Genomic DNA, 17,364 nt, shown 5'->3' on the forward strand with positions numbered 1-17,364 from the left:
GTACTACTGTAATGCATTTTTTGAGGAATGCTCTGAAGTGAATGCAATGGTGGACTGACTTCACTCTGAAGATGATGTAGTGAGAGCCTGGTATCTCATGTACATAGTTTGACCTTTGTATATACTATATTTCTGGTTGTGATCACCTCTGCCTTTTCTCTTTTCCTTTATTAATTTTCTTTGCAGGCGTTGCTATCTGCACTGTGCTTGAATCTGAATTTAGACAGGATGTACAGCTTAGATCTTCAGTGAAAATGAAATAATGATAAATAAGAATGGTAAACAAACCAAATGTGTCTGTCTTTATTGGCATTCAAGTGTGAAATATAATTTTGGGTTGTGTATTGGACTGTAGATTTGGCAGAGCTGCAAAGTCTCTCTTCTCCAGTGGAAAACAAAGAATGCATTTTAAACTTGTGGTATATTCAATTGTATACAACTGTGAGAAATATAAATATGAAGCAATTTATACACAATTCAAAAGAAATTTATACACAATTCAAAAGAAACATTTTATATAGCCTATACTCTTAACCTTAAAGAAGGTGCAAATGAATGTGTAATCTTTAGTGACTCACATTGAACTGTATAATTTCAGCTGTCCATTAAGGCATATTTAGTCAACAGGAATGTGCTTTGCTGTGATATGTAAGGGATAATGTAGAGTGAGCCGGTCATTATTGCAAATTAGAACCCTGACAGGTTGATGCAGGAGTCAGAGGGGTCTTGAATCAGCCTTATCCCTCTTATTACACAGCGTATTACACAGCGTATTACACTGTTACTTATACAGAGGTTACCCGCTAATAACGCCTTTCGTCCTGGTCCAGATGGTTAACTTTACCACTGATGAGCACCGCTCTCCGGCAGAAGCCAGGTCGCCACGGTGATTGAACTAAACTTGGAGCTAACTCTTTTTGCACTGTTGCCATTAGCGCAGTTAGCGATCATCATGTCCTCCACCCTCTCGCCCCCTCTGTGATCTGCGGTATGAGCTCTGACCAATCAGAATCGAGTATTCAACAAGGCCATGTAATAGGTCTAAAGATCATTATAGTCTTTGTTGCACTGTACAATAGAGCACCATCGGACTGAGGTTAGTACTTCATATTGTATAGATTGAAAAACAACTTCATAGTACTGGCAAATTATGAAATGTGGTTTCAAAAACTGAGCGGCAGAGATTCCATCGTATCCAGCAAAATTAGACAATTTTATACACAGTACCTGCAAAAGCTATTTCGAGGACAAAATATTAACCACAACCTACCAAAAGTGCAGTGAACGCAACCACAATCTCTTCCGGGAGCGATTTTAATCCTAAAGACTAAAATGTTTGCCGTTCCACTTTGACCGCAAGAAAATCACAAAGTACCACTGTGGCAGGTCAGGCTGACAGTTCAAAGGACACTTTGGCACACACACACAAAATAAGTATCATCCAGCTCAGGTCCAAACATGAAACTGCAGTTCTCATTGGAGAGTCTATTTCCATGAAGGTCTTCCAGCTGCTTGCTACAACTTCCTGTCACAAGCTTTCACTCACTTGAGTCACTTCAGTAAAACGTGGCTGATCTGTCCCAGTCGAGTCTTCCAGTTAGATGGCGGTGCTATAACGCGTTCTCGCGCTGCGAGTTTCCTCTGCTGCTGCTGCTGCCATAGGTGAGGCGCGGAGGTCCACCTGAGGAAACACACACAGAGCTGTGAGTCCACCTCAGCGCGCACACACACACATATTTGATCAGAACAAAGATGACACCAAAGAGAAAGTGCAGTCTCTGCAGGAAGCGAACGCTGTCAGCACTTTAACGTTATTTTCTCTTATTTCACAAAGTCAGCTGAAATGTCACTTCTGGTCTGACTCGAGTCTGCAAAGCCTGTCACCTGCTGTCCATCTGGATGTAATAATGAATTGAGATAACTGTTCACACAGCAGGGATGCATGTGTGTCAGTTTGTCATCACTGCACCTTCTTGACAAGAGAGTCCGATCCAGCTGTGCAGGCAGGCACAGCGGCCGTTGCGTCGGTCGCACTGCGACCCGTTGTCACACTCGCAGGTCTCTGCACAGTCTGGCCCGTAACGATTCGCTCTGCAGTCTGACACAAAACACAATTACACACAGTTTAATAAAACTACACAGATCAATGTACTTTGAAAACAATCGTTTGATGTTTTGTGAAATATGCATATTCGCTTCCTAGCAGAGAGATGAGAAGATTAATACCACTGTGACAGGAGCGTGGTACTGATCTTCTCATCTAGCTCTGATAAAAAGTGGATTTCCCAAAATGTCAAGCTATTCCTGTAAAATGGTGGGCAAGTCACCACCTTCTGCATGCTAAAGGATAGATGATTCATCGCAACAAACGTTTTTGGCTAAATTGCCTTTATCAGTGTCGTGTCAGAGGTTGTTGTTTGTTTCATTTATACACAGTCCATTGATTAGTCATGTGACCAAGACACTCAATTTAAAAAAAAAAAACATTTTTAAATTGTTTTTACACAATAGAATATTAACTAGTGGATACAGAAATGTGTAAGAGGTATATCAATAACCAATAACAAAACATACATGCAACTTTTCTAAATATTGTACTTTAGCTAAAACAATCTTTCATCTTAACCCAAAGCAGTAAATTCTGATCTCTTTGAACCTGTTCTTTCATGATGCCATGTTGGTTCTTTCAAACTTATTTTAATGGATAACTGACTAATTTCAAAGTCAACCTGAGGTTTACCTTAAAGTGCTCATATTATGCTTTTTGGCTTTTTCCCTTTCCTTAATTTTGTTATATATGTTTTTTGTGTACGTTATAGGTTTACAAAGTGAAAAAGCCCAAAGTCCACCCCAAAGGCACTTAGAATTTTCCAGAGCAAACACTGTTCACAAATTGCTCCAAACAGTTCTGTTGTAGTCCAGCCTTTACTTCCGTGACGAACGTGCGTCACTTTGTAACACACGTTATGATGCTCACCTAGCTGCTAGCGTGGCACGTCCTCATACTCTGCTTCTGTCTGGGTAGTAGTCCTTACCTAGCTACTGCGCATGTGCGACTCCCAACAAAGATGGAACAGAAGTGTGATGCCTCACTCTGTAGCTAAAACAGAGAGCTCAACACACAGGGTGAAAAGAGGAGCTGCAGCAATGTGCAGTACAACAACTATATGGTGTTTTTTGAAAATTAAACCATATAATCCTATTCTGGTACAACCTCTAAATACAATTACGAACCTGAAAATGAGCATAATATGAGCATTTTAACACATCCATCCTAACTACATTTCCATTTTTTTCCTCAACTATAATGTAATAGACTTTACAAAAATGGCTTAAAGTTTAATTCCTCCTTCAACCCCCTGGGCATAAACTGCCCAATTTAGAAAACCAAGAAGCCTTACTCTTAACAAGCAACTCTTAAATACATTTGCTGGACACACTGGTCTGCATATCACTGGATGCACATTCTTAAAGTGCCCATATTATGAAAAAAATCACTTTTTCTAGGATTTGGGTTGTTATGTTGTGTCTCTGGTGCTTCCACACACATACAAACTTTGAAAAAAATCCATCCATGCTGTTTAGAGTGAGATACGGTTTCTGAATGTGTCCTGCCTTCAGTCTCTGGGTGAGCTGTTCAAAATCGGCAAGGCTTATGACGTCACAAGCCGAAACGAGCAGGCTAAACGCAACCATTAGCTCGTAGCGTCAGCATGGTAATGCTAACGCTAGCATGCTACCTAGCAAAGCACTGCTACAACACACACAAGTTCACCATAATCTACAAAAGAACTACTTACATGTGCGCCCTCATTTAGAAGTCTCCCAGCTAATCCTGCCTTGTAACTGAAGTTGTAGAAACAGCCTTTCTTTTACTGTCTATGGAGCTAGCTAACTGACATGATCTACACCTGAGCTACTGAGCATGTGCAGTGCAATCAAAGATAGTACAGAAGAAGAAGAAGAAACCAGAGACCAGCTGAAAAGAGGATCTGCAGCAGTGAGAGAGAGCACTGCAGTACAACAAAAATATGGTGTTTTTTGAAAATTAAACCATGTAAACCTATTCTGGTACAACCTTAAAATACAAGTATGAACCTGAAAATGAGCATAATATGGCTGCTTTAAAGTCAGAAAAAGGCTAAAAGATTACCAATGTCACATCTGAGTCCAGTCTTCCCTGAGGAGCAGAGGCATCTTCCTGTCCCAGGATCACACGGAGCATCGTCCTCACAGTCGCACAGCTTGGCACAGCCATGACCGTAGGTACCCTGTTCACACACTGAGAGAGGAAAAACATTAGGGCAAGAAATTCCAGTAATCCTGTTATTATATTGTGATAATCAGCAGTGATTTGGCTGACCTCTGTGACAGCGAGCTCCGTGGTATCCTGGAGGACAGATGCACTGGCCCGACGCTGGGTGACAGGAAGCTCCGTTCATGCAGTCACACTGCAGCTGGCACAGCGGGCCGTGCAGACCAGGAGGACAGGCTGAGGACGAGGGTTGTCAAGAGACTTAAAGCCAACCTTTATGATTTCAAATGTTCTCACTGGATGGATAAATGAATATAACCCCAGGGTTTAACTCTGACCCCTCAAGAGTGAAAGCTTTAGTTTTCCTGTTTGTTCTTTTAAGATGACTGGGTATCGAAGAGTGGTGGAAAGTAAGTACTGTACTTTTACTTTACTTGAGTATTTATATTTTATGTTACTGTATACTTCTACTCCACTATATTCCAAATATAATAAAATTTGTCAAGACAGGTGCAAATATGAACCCTATTAGTCACACTGGGAGATCATTACTGTTTTTTTGGCCTTCTTGTGTATTTGTGTATCACAATGATATTTAATTATTTAAAGGATAAGACTGGGGGTATTCTATAGCTTTACTATTGTCAACAAATCCCATGAAAAAATCAAAACAAACCATGTGTTTCTAAATATGTTTTGCCCTTATCCCTAAGCCTATTTCTTCCCACTGACAATGTAACATGCAACATCACAAATGTATATTTTTATTAAAAAGACTAGATCATTTTCCAAAACAGCTGGGCACTGTAGTTTTTAAACGCTATTCAAACAGGAGTATTTACTGCATTTGTTGAGGCCTATTTTCAGTCGTGGATTAATAGACATTTGGTGATTTAGTGAGTATCTCCAGCAGCATGACGGTGAATGTGGGATTGACTCAAAATAAACTACAGCGCCCATTTTCATTGTAATAAAAGGGAAATGTCACTTAGTGTAATGGTGTGGCTCATTGATGTGTTTTTAATATTTTGTAACAACAATGGAACTCTATGGCAAAGAGGAATAAGATATCTCATGTTTTAGGGACACAGACAAAACTTATTAGAATCAGTTAATGTTTTTGTTTTCTTAAATGGGTTTCATCCTTTAAGACACTCACTCTGTGTGTTTATCTGTTCAGTTCTCACCGTGTTCACACAGATGTCCATAGTAGCCTGGAACACACTGACACGTCCCTGTCACTCTGTCACAAGTGCTGTTATTTTGACAGTTACATTTCAGCTGGCAGTTGGCACCAAATCTGCCCACAGGACATTCTGGGAGACAGACCAATAAAAGGAAGACAGTCAAAAAGAAGAAGCACAATCAACCTCATGACTTACTGTAACACTATGTTTACATTTTGCATTCTACAGCAGATCATGTATGCGATAATGATCAGAAGCAGGTTACAACAATCAGCGTGACTGCATTAACAAACAAATAAAAGTGTGTGTCACCTTTATTGCAGTGTGAACCAGTCCAGCCCAGACCGCAAGTACAATTGCCGGTCGCAGAGTCACACACTCCGCCATTACTGCAGTTACAGCGTTGGACACAGTCCGCCCCAAACCAGCCTGGCGTGCAGCCTGAGGCAGAAAACACACTCTCACATTAAACTGCAGAAAACATTCTGCTTCATGTTTAAAACAGAACAAAAAGACAAAAAGTTGTTTTTTTCTTCATTAAAATACTCTTTGCTGTTGTCTGTAAACTTTAAGTCCACTTGCAGATATCAGTGCTTGTTTTCCTCCCTTCAGAAGGAGTCATTTGCTGCCCTTCATTTTTGTACAGTAAGAAAAACAACTTATACAGACATGAAAATTGCCCGACTCACATAATCCATCTCAGTAAGCACAGAGTCTGGATGGCAGTAATAGAAACCTGCACAGAGGAGTTTATACTGAAATGATCACAGGGCCTCTTTGTAGAGATCTGAGGTTGTTCACACACGTCACAAGTCACAAGTCAAGAGGTCACAGATAAAACAGAGATGGCGTGTTAGTCGTGTAGTTATGTTACATCTAATAACTGTGCATCAAGGACCGGTTCACTACTCAGAAGCAGTGAGTGACGTTCAAAGCTCTCTTTGAAACTGCTAACAAATATATGACTGACTGATGATGTTTGAAGCAATTTCTAAAGTTCACTGAGTGAGACACACACTTTGTGGTGGTGGACTTGATATTAGCTACTACAGAAGCACAATGTTACACATAACATCTGTCCAAATACATTGTATTTAGTGTGTCTATAAGCACTTTATGGTCTTGTGCCATGAACCCTACTCTTACACTATACTGTACGTAAAATTGACTAGGACAAAATTAGTGACAGAAAAATTACACAGACAAACGTACTGTAAGGATACATTTCAGACTTAACTTGCTCTGGTCTGACTCAGCCCCGTTTCCTTTACTACAATTATTTTGCATGTCATATCCTTAGTTGATTTTTGTTCACTGTCTAAATTATTGAACAAGAAAATGCATTTGTCTTGAACATGCACGCTGGTCACAAAAAGAGGAATCGAACCGGTGTTCCGCTGTATGGGAGGCAAAAGCTTTCACCGCTAAGCACACATTGATGGTGGGGCAGGTGGCTTTGTGTGTAAAATAGAATATTCAGGTGCAGGTTTTTGCAGCACTTCAAATTGTATCAACAGTTCTAGAAACTCACCATGTCCACAGTCCTCTCCTCTTCGTCCAGGGATGCACTCACAGCGACCGGTGATTGGGTCATTCTGGGCTCCGTCTCCACACAGCGTCACCCGAGCACAGTCAACTCCGTAACGCCCGGCTGGACACGCTGTCAACATCGAGACACACACACCAGATACTTGTCATCCCATACTGTCATTTATTACTTATTCATTCACACTGTCACCAGCGCAGTTTCAGATGGACTCACTGATGTTGCAGCGTGCTCCTATAAATCCTGCTGGACATTCACATGCTCCAGTGGAAGGAATGCACCTCCCTCCGTTTTCACACTGGCACTCGCTTTTACAGTTTGGACCATAACGACCCTCTCCACAAACTGAACATTTAATTGAAACAGCAGAGAATGAGTACTTTTACAAGGCTTTTACTTCAGTGGAATGTAATATATGTCTAAGGAGGTGTGAATATGCCTTCTTACGTACTTTGGTCACATTTGGGGCCATGGAAACCTGGAGCGCAGTAACATGATCCAGACACCGGGTGGCAGAGCTGGTTTGTCTCTGAGCACTGGCAGACCTGGTTACAGTTCTGTCCAAATGTTCCTGGAAGACAAGCTGATAGAGGGAGAGGTTCACATGTACAGTTAGAGATGTTCTTGCTTTCTGATGCATCATAAATTTGTCATTCAATGTGTTTTAAAAGCAAAACAAAACAAAGCGTCTTCATTTTCTAAATGGACTGGAGGCAGAAGCTGGTCCTGCAGCACTCACTCTGCTCACACCCGTTCCCCGTGAATCCAGGAGGACAGCCGCAGTCTCCAGAGACGTGATGGCAGGACGTGCCCTGAGAACAGCCGCAGCGCTGCATGCAACCCTTGCCGTACATGCCCGGCAAACATGCTGTAAGGAAACAAAGTGGAAACAATATGGAGATGTTTATAGCTATAACTTGGAAAGAATTAATAATAATAATAATAACTTAATTCTGCACATTTCCCTTTTATCCCTATCTCTAATCCTACTTGTTGACCAGTCTGTAATTTTTGTGGGGGTTTATAATGTTTTCCTTAATGAGTAATGTTATGTAAGAGATCCCTGACAAATAAAGCCCAAAATTGTAAATTTGCCTCAAAAGGCTTTACAATCTGAACAACATCCTGAACACTGTAATAAATCCCAGAGTTTGTGACAAACGTAACAAGTTCATTATCAAATAACAGGACAAACTCCGTCCAGCAGGGGTTGCAAGAGCACCACAGTGTCTTTAACTGCAGGCTTGTACCTTTGTCACAGTGCTTTCCTCTCCACCCTGGTGGACACTGACATTCTCCAGTGACATGGTGACATGATGCCCCGTGCACACACTGACATCTCTCCTCACAGCCGGCACCATACAGGCCTGGTTCACATGCTAAGCCGAGAAGGTGCAAATTAGAGGTTATGATTAACAAAAATACACAATATTGCCAGTCCAACAGTTTCCAAAGTGCAGCAGTTCCCATGAGGTCAACGTTTCTGTTGGTTCATTAGTTTTGCCAGACTCACTGGCTCACCTTTCTCACAGCGCTCTCCGATCCAGCCGGCGCTGCAGCTGCACTGTCCGGTCTGTCTGTCACACTGGCCGCCGTTTTCACATTCACACTGCTGCTGGCAGTCCTCCCCGAACCTGCCCGCCACACACTCTGTGTAAACATACAGCAGCACGCACAAGCAGAAACACACACATAAGACAAGACAAGAGAAAGAAAACAGACACACCATGATGTGAACTATTTATGACAGGGAAACATGCGTTGTTATATTTCTGCTGAGGGCTGCAACATGTTTTTCTTTTTCTTTTTTTCAATAATTTATAGTTGGACAGAGTATGTAGTTGGCAATCAGAGGTAGTAGCCACAGAGTTTAGAGGGTAAAGACATTCCAGGGACAGGATTAGAGGTTTCCTGAGCATGAGGAGGGGGCTGGGCCTGGCACGGCTCGACAGGGAAAGGTTGTAACAGGCACAGAGGGAGGATAGTGTGTGATGTGGAGCTCAGAGGGAGAACGAGCAGGAATGTCATTGCCGGGTCGACAGAGACTTTTACAGAGCAGACCCGTCTGTGGTGCAGAAACAAACTCTGCCAGCAAATAACCAGACTGTAGGCAAAAACAAATGAGCTAAGGCAGCAGATTGATTTTCTGAGACAGTAAAACAACCACAGGCAAGTGTTTTAAATGTTTACTTCAGGGTTCAGGTAATGTTATTCTTCTACATTTCTGTCCAGACTGACCAACATCATTATGGCTTTGCAAGATGAGGCTGAATTCAGTTCAGAAGTTTTTAGAGCTGGGCCAAACAACCTAAAGCAAAATGCAAGGTGAATGGTTAGATTCTCCTCATAACGATAAATGTTTATACCTCAGTGTGTGTATTAGTTTTCTGATTTTGGCTTAATTCTGGTATTTGTCCTGCTTAATTCCAGTATGATGAGTTAAAGATGCCGGTCTGTTGGCTGACTGGTTCGTTGAACTTCTGGTTAGATGTCATTAGTTGTGGTAGCTACTGATGTTTATTGAAAATTGTGATAGGAATAAGTTTAGGTCGGTAAAAGATGTTTGTAATTCGCTAAATTCTGTTTATCGTCCAGCCCTACGAGCATGTCAAAGTGAGAGTTTAGAGAGAAATGTGTGATTGATTTAACTGTATAGTCAAAAATCACAATTTCTGGCACTATTTCTAAAAAACAAGTCTGACAAGGCAAGAACCACCTGCAGTAAGACAATAATATACGTTTTAACCAAACTCCCACGTTAGCCAAACTTATTTGGAAGCGACAATGTGTGTTTAAAAAAAATATAATAAAATGATTGGCCTTTCTTATCAACCTGTCTGATCATATGTTTCTTGCCCCGTCAGTCTTTGCCGTAGCAATGTCAGTGTTCCCAGATCTGAGTATATTATTATAAATGACAGCAAAATGTACAAGAATAAGCCCCAAGTTGTAATAAATAAGAATTTTCCTTAAAATGATTCATCTGATACTGGTTTTGTGGGCACACATATGGAGACTCTTACTCACAGCATCTCTGAGTCTTACCCCGTTCACAGGCTGTGCCCATCCATCCACTGGCACATGTACATTTTCCATTGGTCTTGTTACAGGTGGCTCCATTCTGACACAAGCAGCGCTGCCGACAGTCTGCTCCATAAAACCCTGCAGGGCATTCTGGTAGAAAAATGCATGGACAAAACCATCTTGTGACCCCCTTATTTACCTGTCATATAGATGATTACCTTGCTCTGTGTTATGTTCACTCACCTTCTGTGCAGTTGGGTCCGGTCCAGCCCGTCATGCACACACACAGCCCACTGGCCGGGTGGCAGATGCCATCGTTACGGCAGCTACAGCTTTGGTTACATCCCTCCCCATAGAAACCAGTCGGGCATGCTGCCAGGAGAGGGACCAACAATATCATTACCTCTTGATGAACTTTGCTGATCAAAAGTGGAAATTCCAGTGTCTGGTAAGTGATACAGGCCATAGCATGGGGAACATCAAGTAGGTGCTTTCTCATGTGTGACTGGGCTGGGTTTTCCCAAATAACTCTGAAACCAAGCGTGTTTTTGTTCCACTGTGAATCAGCGTTACAAAGATGATCTCTGTGCTTCGATGCTGCTACACAAATATCCTGATACCAACCATCTTTCATAACACTGGAGTGATTCCAGCAATTGTTAACCTCATAACTTTCTGAAGTGCACCTGTCACTCACTCATGTTGCAGAACGGACCGATCCAGCCAGCAGGACAGAGACAAACTCCGCTGACGTGGTCACAGCTCCCTCCGTTTAGACACAAACATTTCTCCTGGCAGTCCAGTCCGTAGAAACCCTGAGGACACGCTGAAATGCACACACAGATGTAAAGACTACCCGTTACTATCATGTATACATATTCAGTGGGTGAATTTGCATTTGTGATGTGAAGGAACTTCTCTTACGCTTTTCACAGAAGGTTCCAGTCCATCCCACCTGGCAGGTACAAGCTCCGCTCACATGGTCGCACAACGCCTTGTTCTCACACTGACATCGATGGCGACAACCAAGACCAAACATACCTGATGGGCACTCTGAGGAAATATACACACATACAAAACTTAGATTTACAGACTACTGATATGTATATATGTCATGTTTTATAAAGGTTGGTTGTAAAATAACACAGTTCTACCACAGAGACAAAACTGAAATAACTTTATTTAGGGTTTGAAATTGTGACTTTGGCACCATCTGGTTGTAGCACCAAGAATAAAACTGTGCAGAGTGGGCTGAAAGCAACACAAATGCTCTACCAGTTTTTTCCCGCTCATTTTATTAACATTTCAGCCCTCAGACTGAAAGATAAAAAAGTGAGCACAAGTGATCCATAGTGTTCTTGTCAATAAGACTTTCTGGTATGCAAAAACTGTATAACTGTATATATCATTTTTATGCAAACAAAAACTTAAAAGTGCTATGATCATAAAAACAAATTGTACACATATTAACTTAATATCATAAAAGATTGAACACTGTGGTCTTTAAATGCTTTAACACATAACTACATACTCTGGTGGCAGTGTGTTCCAGTGTAACCAGCCTCACAGTTGCACTGGCCTGTCACAGCGTCACAGCTACTGTCTCCGTTTCTACAGTCACATGTTCCTGCGCAGTCGGCCCCCCAGTGCCCTGCATCACAGGCTGCAACAGAAACATCACATTTGAGTGTCAGACATAAAAAGGGACTTTTACTTTTACTGTCAGATATATACGATAAGTGTTCTTACATAATTCTCTTCAGCGTTAAAAGCTTATGTTAGGTGATAACTAGTGTTTTCCAGCACTGTTACCTTTCCTGCAGTTGTGTCCAGTCCAGCCAGGAGCGCAGGTACACCGCCCACTCACCGGATCACAGCGTGCATTGTTCTCGCACACACACTTCATTTGGCATCCTTGACCGAAACGTCCACTCGGGCATGCTGCACAAGAAAAAAAATTTAATCTAAACCATCAAGACTAATCTACCAGAACCAACTACACCGGATTGCAAGAGAGAACAGCAAGTTCCCATGAAAGGCTTGGTTCTGTGATTCAGCCGTCAAATGAGGCTTTAAGAGCCAGTGGTTGTTTGAATGGAATCATATTCGTTCTTCCCAGTGAATTATGTCTAAGGTGGTTTTCAGGCAGCTAAAGGATTTTAGCTAATGACCTTGGAGAAGAAACTGCTCCTCTGTTTTCTGACATGTTGCTCTATTTCTTGTCCAAACTGCACCACTGTGTGAGTTCCATATTCCACAGTGCCGCCATCCTCCTCAGCTCATTGACCGTTTAATGCATGTTGCTGTGGAAACCAAAAATGCACACTGCTGATACTCACAGTTCTGGCAGAATCTGCCCATGAACCCTGGAGGACAGTTACATGACCCGTTGTGTTTGTCACACACGCCTCCATTCTCACAAACTGGGCAGGTTTCTATGCAGCCTGGACCCCAGGAACCCTCCGGACACACTGTGAAAAAGATTCACATTTGTATTTGTATGATTGTTATGTTACGTTTGTGTGGTTATATATATATATATATATATAAAAAAGTAAATAAAAAAACTCACAGTTCTCACAGTGCTTTCCTGATGTCCCCGCTGGACACTTGCATTGTCCGGTCACTTTGTCACATGGGGCGCCGGTGCAGTTACAAGGATGTATGCAGCCTGTTCCAAACCTTCCCCCTGGACAGTCTGACACAGGACACACAGGAGAGGCTTGCTCACAACATGGGAGGACAAAAAAACAAATAAGTCTTAAAGTGCTCATATTATGCTTTTTGGCTTTCCCCTTTCCTTTATTGTGTTGTGTTGTGTCTTTTTGTGCACGTTATAGGTTTACAAAGTGAAAAAGCCAAAAGTCCACCCCCAAAGGGACTTACCATCTTCCAGAGAAAACACTGTTCACAAACTGCTCCAAACAGCTCTATTGTAGTCCAGAATTTACTTCCGTGATGAACATGCGTCACTTTGTAACACACGTTATAATGCTCGCCTAGCTGCTAGCATGGCACTCCCTCATACTGCAACTGACAAGCTAGCAGTACTTACTGCGCATGTGCGACTCCCAACAAAGATGGTACAGAAGTGTGATGCCTCACTCTGTAGCTAAAACAGAGAGCTCAACAAACAGGGTGAAAAGAGGAGCTGCAGCAATATGCAGTACAACAAAAATATATGGTGTTTTCTGAAAATTAAAACACATAAACCTATTCTGGTACAACCTCTAAAAACCATTATGAACCTGAAAATGAGCATAATATGAGCACTTTAAAGCATGATGAGATGGTGTCCTCTGCCACTTACCCTGATCACAGTTCTCTCCATGATGACCAGGAGGGCATTTTCGTTGGCACTCTCCGGTCACATGATCACATGACACGCCTGGTGGACAGGCGCACTTCTTCTCACAGCCGGCTCCGTAAGTACCTGGGTTGCATTCTAGAGACAGAACAGGACAAAGCACTTACTTACCATGTTAAGACAACTGTAATATGAGAGAATGTTTTACAGTTAATACAGTTAATGTAAGTAACGTGTGTTGATGAGCAGAGCATTGCCACAGTGTGCTCACCTTCCTTGCAGGTGTTGCCCTGGTAACCAGATTTACAGACACAGGTGCCATGGCGACGGTGACACTCCAGAGTGTTCTGCTGGACACACTGACACTCCTCAGAGCAGCCGGGGCCAAAGGTCCACTTAGGACAAGCTAAAGAAGAAGAAACAAGGAGGAGGAGATTATTTCACAACAGGATGGTGCACAGAAAGAAATATGATACATCAAAATTATAGCCACAACACAAGTATTTACAAGCTTTTTTTTTATTGTATATGGATACTTGCAATGCAGGTAAAAGTCTGAGTCTGTCAATCAATGCTTTAATAATCTGGGGTTCCTGATATGGGAGTTCAAGGGTGAGACTCTGGTAATGTTGGAACAGTGGGACTTACGAAGGTGGCAGAAGCGGCCGTAGAGTCCAGAATCACATAGACAGGCTCCGTAGGTCCGGTGGCAGCGCCCATTATTGGCACAATTACACTTCTTATTGCACTGCTTCCCATAGAAGCCCTTGGGACAGCCTGCACACAGGAAACAACTCAAAGTAAACTTTGGATAACTACCTCCTGTGGTGAGAATGAAATGTTTTCACTGAAATGACAAATGGTTTTGTCTGCAACAAAGGTGGACAACTCACCATCCTGGCACAAGTCCCCACTGACCCCAGGCGGACAGCGGCAGCTCCCAGTGACCGGATCACAGCTGGCACCATTTTTACACTTACAGGGGAAGGAGCAGTTTTTACCAAAATATGTCCCGGGGCATGCTGTGAGATTGAAAAATAAATGGGTCTATCACTGCTAATCTGTCAAGACTGACTTTATAATTTGATACAGTAGTGACGGTATGCACACGTGTATGTGTTTGTGTGTCAAAAGTGTCTGTAAATGTTGAGCCAATCCTCACTCTGGTTGCAGACGATGCCTGTCCATCCGTCGGGGCAATCACAGCCAGTTTTCCAAGGATTACACTTTCCTCCATTAGAACAGTCGTCACAAATCAAACTGCAGTCGTTGCCGAAAGTGTCATCCAAACACACTGGAAACAACAGGGTAATGAATGAGACTCAAGTCCACTCTGCTCTTTAGCACCAACATCTACCTGAGTCATGACAGTTCACAGTGAACTCTAATCATGACATTTGATGCTCACAAACTCAAAGTTTGGTACCTGCCTCTGACTTTTTAGGGCAGAATTTTTTTTTATTGATGAATATGTCAAGGTTGACAGAGATTATTACAAGTCTTAGTAAAGTTAGGAGGAGGGTAGTTAGCTATACAGTACACACATCAAATGTAGGCTCAAGGCTATTGGAAATCAGAATTGATGAAAAAAGTAACGTCCACACACTGACTCCAAACCACAAATGTATTTGAATGAACAACGTTTCAATCCCAGCCGAATATTCATCAGGTCCCAAAAATAATGTATCTAAATTTGTTTTGTAGGCGTTATTCCTGTCAACCTTCAGTAAAGTAAGTAAGTTTTAGAAGACGCAAAACAGAGCCTTTGACTTCCTGTAACGGGCTGCCAGGACATATAAGCATCAGCATTCCTGCCAAAGGAGCTGTGGTGTTACAGTACGTACCAACAGTCTAGGAGCATGAAGCACAGTAATTAACCCCCACCATGTGGTCTGTTCCTGCCTGCATTAAATGAGTCTGTCAGACAGCTTCACCTCCCGGGGGTGTCAAACTCAGGTAATCAGAAACAGGTTCCTCTTAATGATAAAGAGTGGTTAATGGTTTTGGGGGGTAAAAACTCACCAAATTTCTCTGCCAGGTTACTCTCGGCCTTCAGCTCCCCGTCATCGTCTTCATAGTCGTCATAGCGCTCCAGGGGTTGGTTGTAGTCCTGCATCAAGGTGAGCAGGGGTCGAATAACAGGCAACTCGATGGCACCTCCGCTGGACAGGGCCTCAACTGCATCTTCTAGTGCTGTGGGGAGATAGACAGACAGACAGACAGACAGACAGACAGACAGACAGACACACACACACACACACACACACACACTACAATAAAAATACAGTGTATACCATTTAGTTTTTTGTCTTAAAATCAATCTCTTTTTTTAAAACGTGAACAAAAATCCACCATTTTGATGACTGACTTGTCTTTACAATTTTCTTGCAACAAGTGTGATAGTTTATTAAGCAAGTACGAAAAAAGTAAAAAAAAAAAAAAAAAAAGAGAAATGACCACATTTCTTAGCTGCTTTTAAAACTAATTGCCACTGTAATTCTTTTATCCCTTTTTCAATTCGACTTTTAAATGGTTAAATCAATTTTTTGATTATTATTTATCTACTCTCTAGGGTGTAGACCTATATGTAGGCTTGTGTGATGTTATGTATGTATGTGTGTGTGTTGTCTGTAGCTGCTTTTATCTAATTGCCCCTTGTGGGATTAATAAAGTTGTTGAATTTAATTGAATTAGCTTGACTTGACTTAGGTTGACTAATATCAACATAATGCTACTTTGATACAAGAATATCTGTTTTTAAAGTGCTAAAAACTGAAATCCCGCACCCCCGTTGGTAGGTTTTCTGTCAGATATCAACTAAGAAAAGACAGATATTAAAGACAGGACATTTCCTTAGTTTTATGAAAAATTCTCTATGTCTATGACGCACATCAGAGACATTTTCTCCACGAAAGGTAGTTCAACTTCACCAAAACTTTATTTTCTAGTGCTCCATACCCAGCTCTAAGTAAAAAGGCTGTTAGTGGTATAGTCCTTTTTCACTGATGGAACACTTGGACAGCTGCATCCACTCCAAGTCTAAACAATTCTTATTTTCCATAAAACCTGCTCTTTAACACTCACAGTCTAGACTGAACGACTCTGTACACAGGATGTTTTTGCAGTATGACAACAACAGTTTGCCAGGTTTTCCTTTGGCATGTCTCTGGTGTGATTCCCACTTGGCCACTTTCTTTGATGTTGATACTCACGGATGCAGGATTGCCGGTCCTCGTCCAGACGGTAACCCCGGTGGCAGAAACACTGAAAGGAACCCGCGCTGTTCTGGCATGTGTGATCACAACCGCCATTAGCAGCCAGACACTCGTCTACATCTAAACAACACAGACGCAACACACACTCAAACACTTTTGCTACATCAAGAGAAGTTGAGAGAAGCCAAAGGAATTTAACCGAGCAGCTCTCACTTTACTGTAAATGTTCAACTTGAACAAAGACAACATTGTGTACGTTTGTGTTGACGTCTTCAGCCAAACTGGAACTCTCCCAAATTCAACAGAGGTAAATATTTAGTCTCATAAAACTATGAGTGCCATCCACATTTTGATTAAGGGTTGAACATACCATCACAGCTACATCCGTCTGAGTTGAGTCTGTATCCTGCTGAGCAGTAACATTCATAACCCCCGGGGTAGTTGGTGCAGTCCTGCTCACAGCAGGAGCTCTGCTCTCCACACTCATCGACGTCTTCCAAACACAACAAGCAGGGAGACTAAAATTATGAACCGACTGTAGCGATATGCTTCCCTGCTCTCTGACAAACATTTTACGAGATCATGTAAATTGAACAGGTTTTACAGACAATTAAGGTCAAAGTAGAGAATAATAGCGCTGAACAACTTGTATATATTTTCCTCATTGTATCAGTAAACATTCACTTCTGTATTCTAACGCCAAAAACTCAAAATCTTTTTCACCTCCTGACCAAAAGAGAATGTTGGCAAAATAGATTAGAGTCCTACAGATCTCCCAAATTCCCAAAAGATGATTTTATTTTATTTGCAGAACATGTATTTTAAAACAA

At 41.9% G+C, this 17,364-nt stretch overlaps 1 protein-coding gene across 4 annotated transcripts in view; it reads right to left on the bottom strand.

Moving 5' to 3' along the window:
• Positions 1-278: 278 nt before the first annotated feature.
• Positions 279-17,364, bottom strand: part of megf6b (multiple EGF-like-domains 6b) — a 66,749-nt gene continuing 49,663 nt past the window's right edge. For all 4 annotated transcript variants that reach the window (XM_036002456.1, XM_036002455.1, XM_031301631.2 and 1 more), the window contains 28 exons: positions 16,905-17,027; positions 16,532-16,654; positions 15,342-15,512; positions 14,482-14,613; positions 14,213-14,341; positions 13,968-14,096; positions 13,591-13,725; positions 13,323-13,457; positions 12,585-12,710; positions 12,352-12,483; positions 11,825-11,953; positions 11,544-11,675; positions 10,937-11,065; positions 10,710-10,838; positions 10,256-10,384; positions 10,034-10,162; positions 8,510-8,638; positions 8,239-8,367; positions 7,728-7,856; positions 7,440-7,571; positions 7,205-7,333; positions 6,974-7,102; positions 5,755-5,883; positions 5,443-5,571; positions 4,364-4,492; positions 4,154-4,282; positions 1,970-2,098; positions 279-1,681 (listed from right to left, as the gene is read on the bottom strand). In XM_036002456.1, the coding sequence (XP_035858349.1) occupies positions 1,611-1,681; positions 1,970-2,098; positions 4,154-4,282; positions 4,364-4,492; positions 5,443-5,571; positions 5,755-5,883; positions 6,974-7,102; positions 7,205-7,333; positions 7,440-7,571; positions 7,728-7,856; positions 8,239-8,367; positions 8,510-8,638; positions 10,034-10,162; positions 10,256-10,384; positions 10,710-10,838; positions 10,937-11,065; positions 11,544-11,675; positions 11,825-11,953; positions 12,352-12,483; positions 12,585-12,710; positions 13,323-13,457; positions 13,591-13,725; positions 13,968-14,096; positions 14,213-14,341; positions 14,482-14,613; positions 15,342-15,512; positions 16,532-16,654; positions 16,905-17,027 (3,605 nt within the window). In that variant the 3' untranslated portion in view covers positions 279-1,610. The remainder of the gene's footprint in view (positions 1,682-1,969; positions 2,099-4,153; positions 4,283-4,363; positions 4,493-5,442; positions 5,572-5,754; positions 5,884-6,973; positions 7,103-7,204; positions 7,334-7,439; positions 7,572-7,727; positions 7,857-8,238; positions 8,368-8,509; positions 8,639-10,033; positions 10,163-10,255; positions 10,385-10,709; positions 10,839-10,936; positions 11,066-11,543; positions 11,676-11,824; positions 11,954-12,351; positions 12,484-12,584; positions 12,711-13,322; positions 13,458-13,590; positions 13,726-13,967; positions 14,097-14,212; positions 14,342-14,481; positions 14,614-15,341; positions 15,513-16,531; positions 16,655-16,904; positions 17,028-17,364) is intronic.

Source organism: Sander lucioperca, chromosome 6 (genome assembly GCF_008315115.2).
Source record: "Sander lucioperca isolate FBNREF2018 chromosome 6, SLUC_FBN_1.2, whole genome shotgun sequence".
In the NCBI taxonomy this organism is placed as follows: Eukaryota; Metazoa; Chordata; class Actinopteri; order Perciformes; family Percidae; genus Sander; species Sander lucioperca.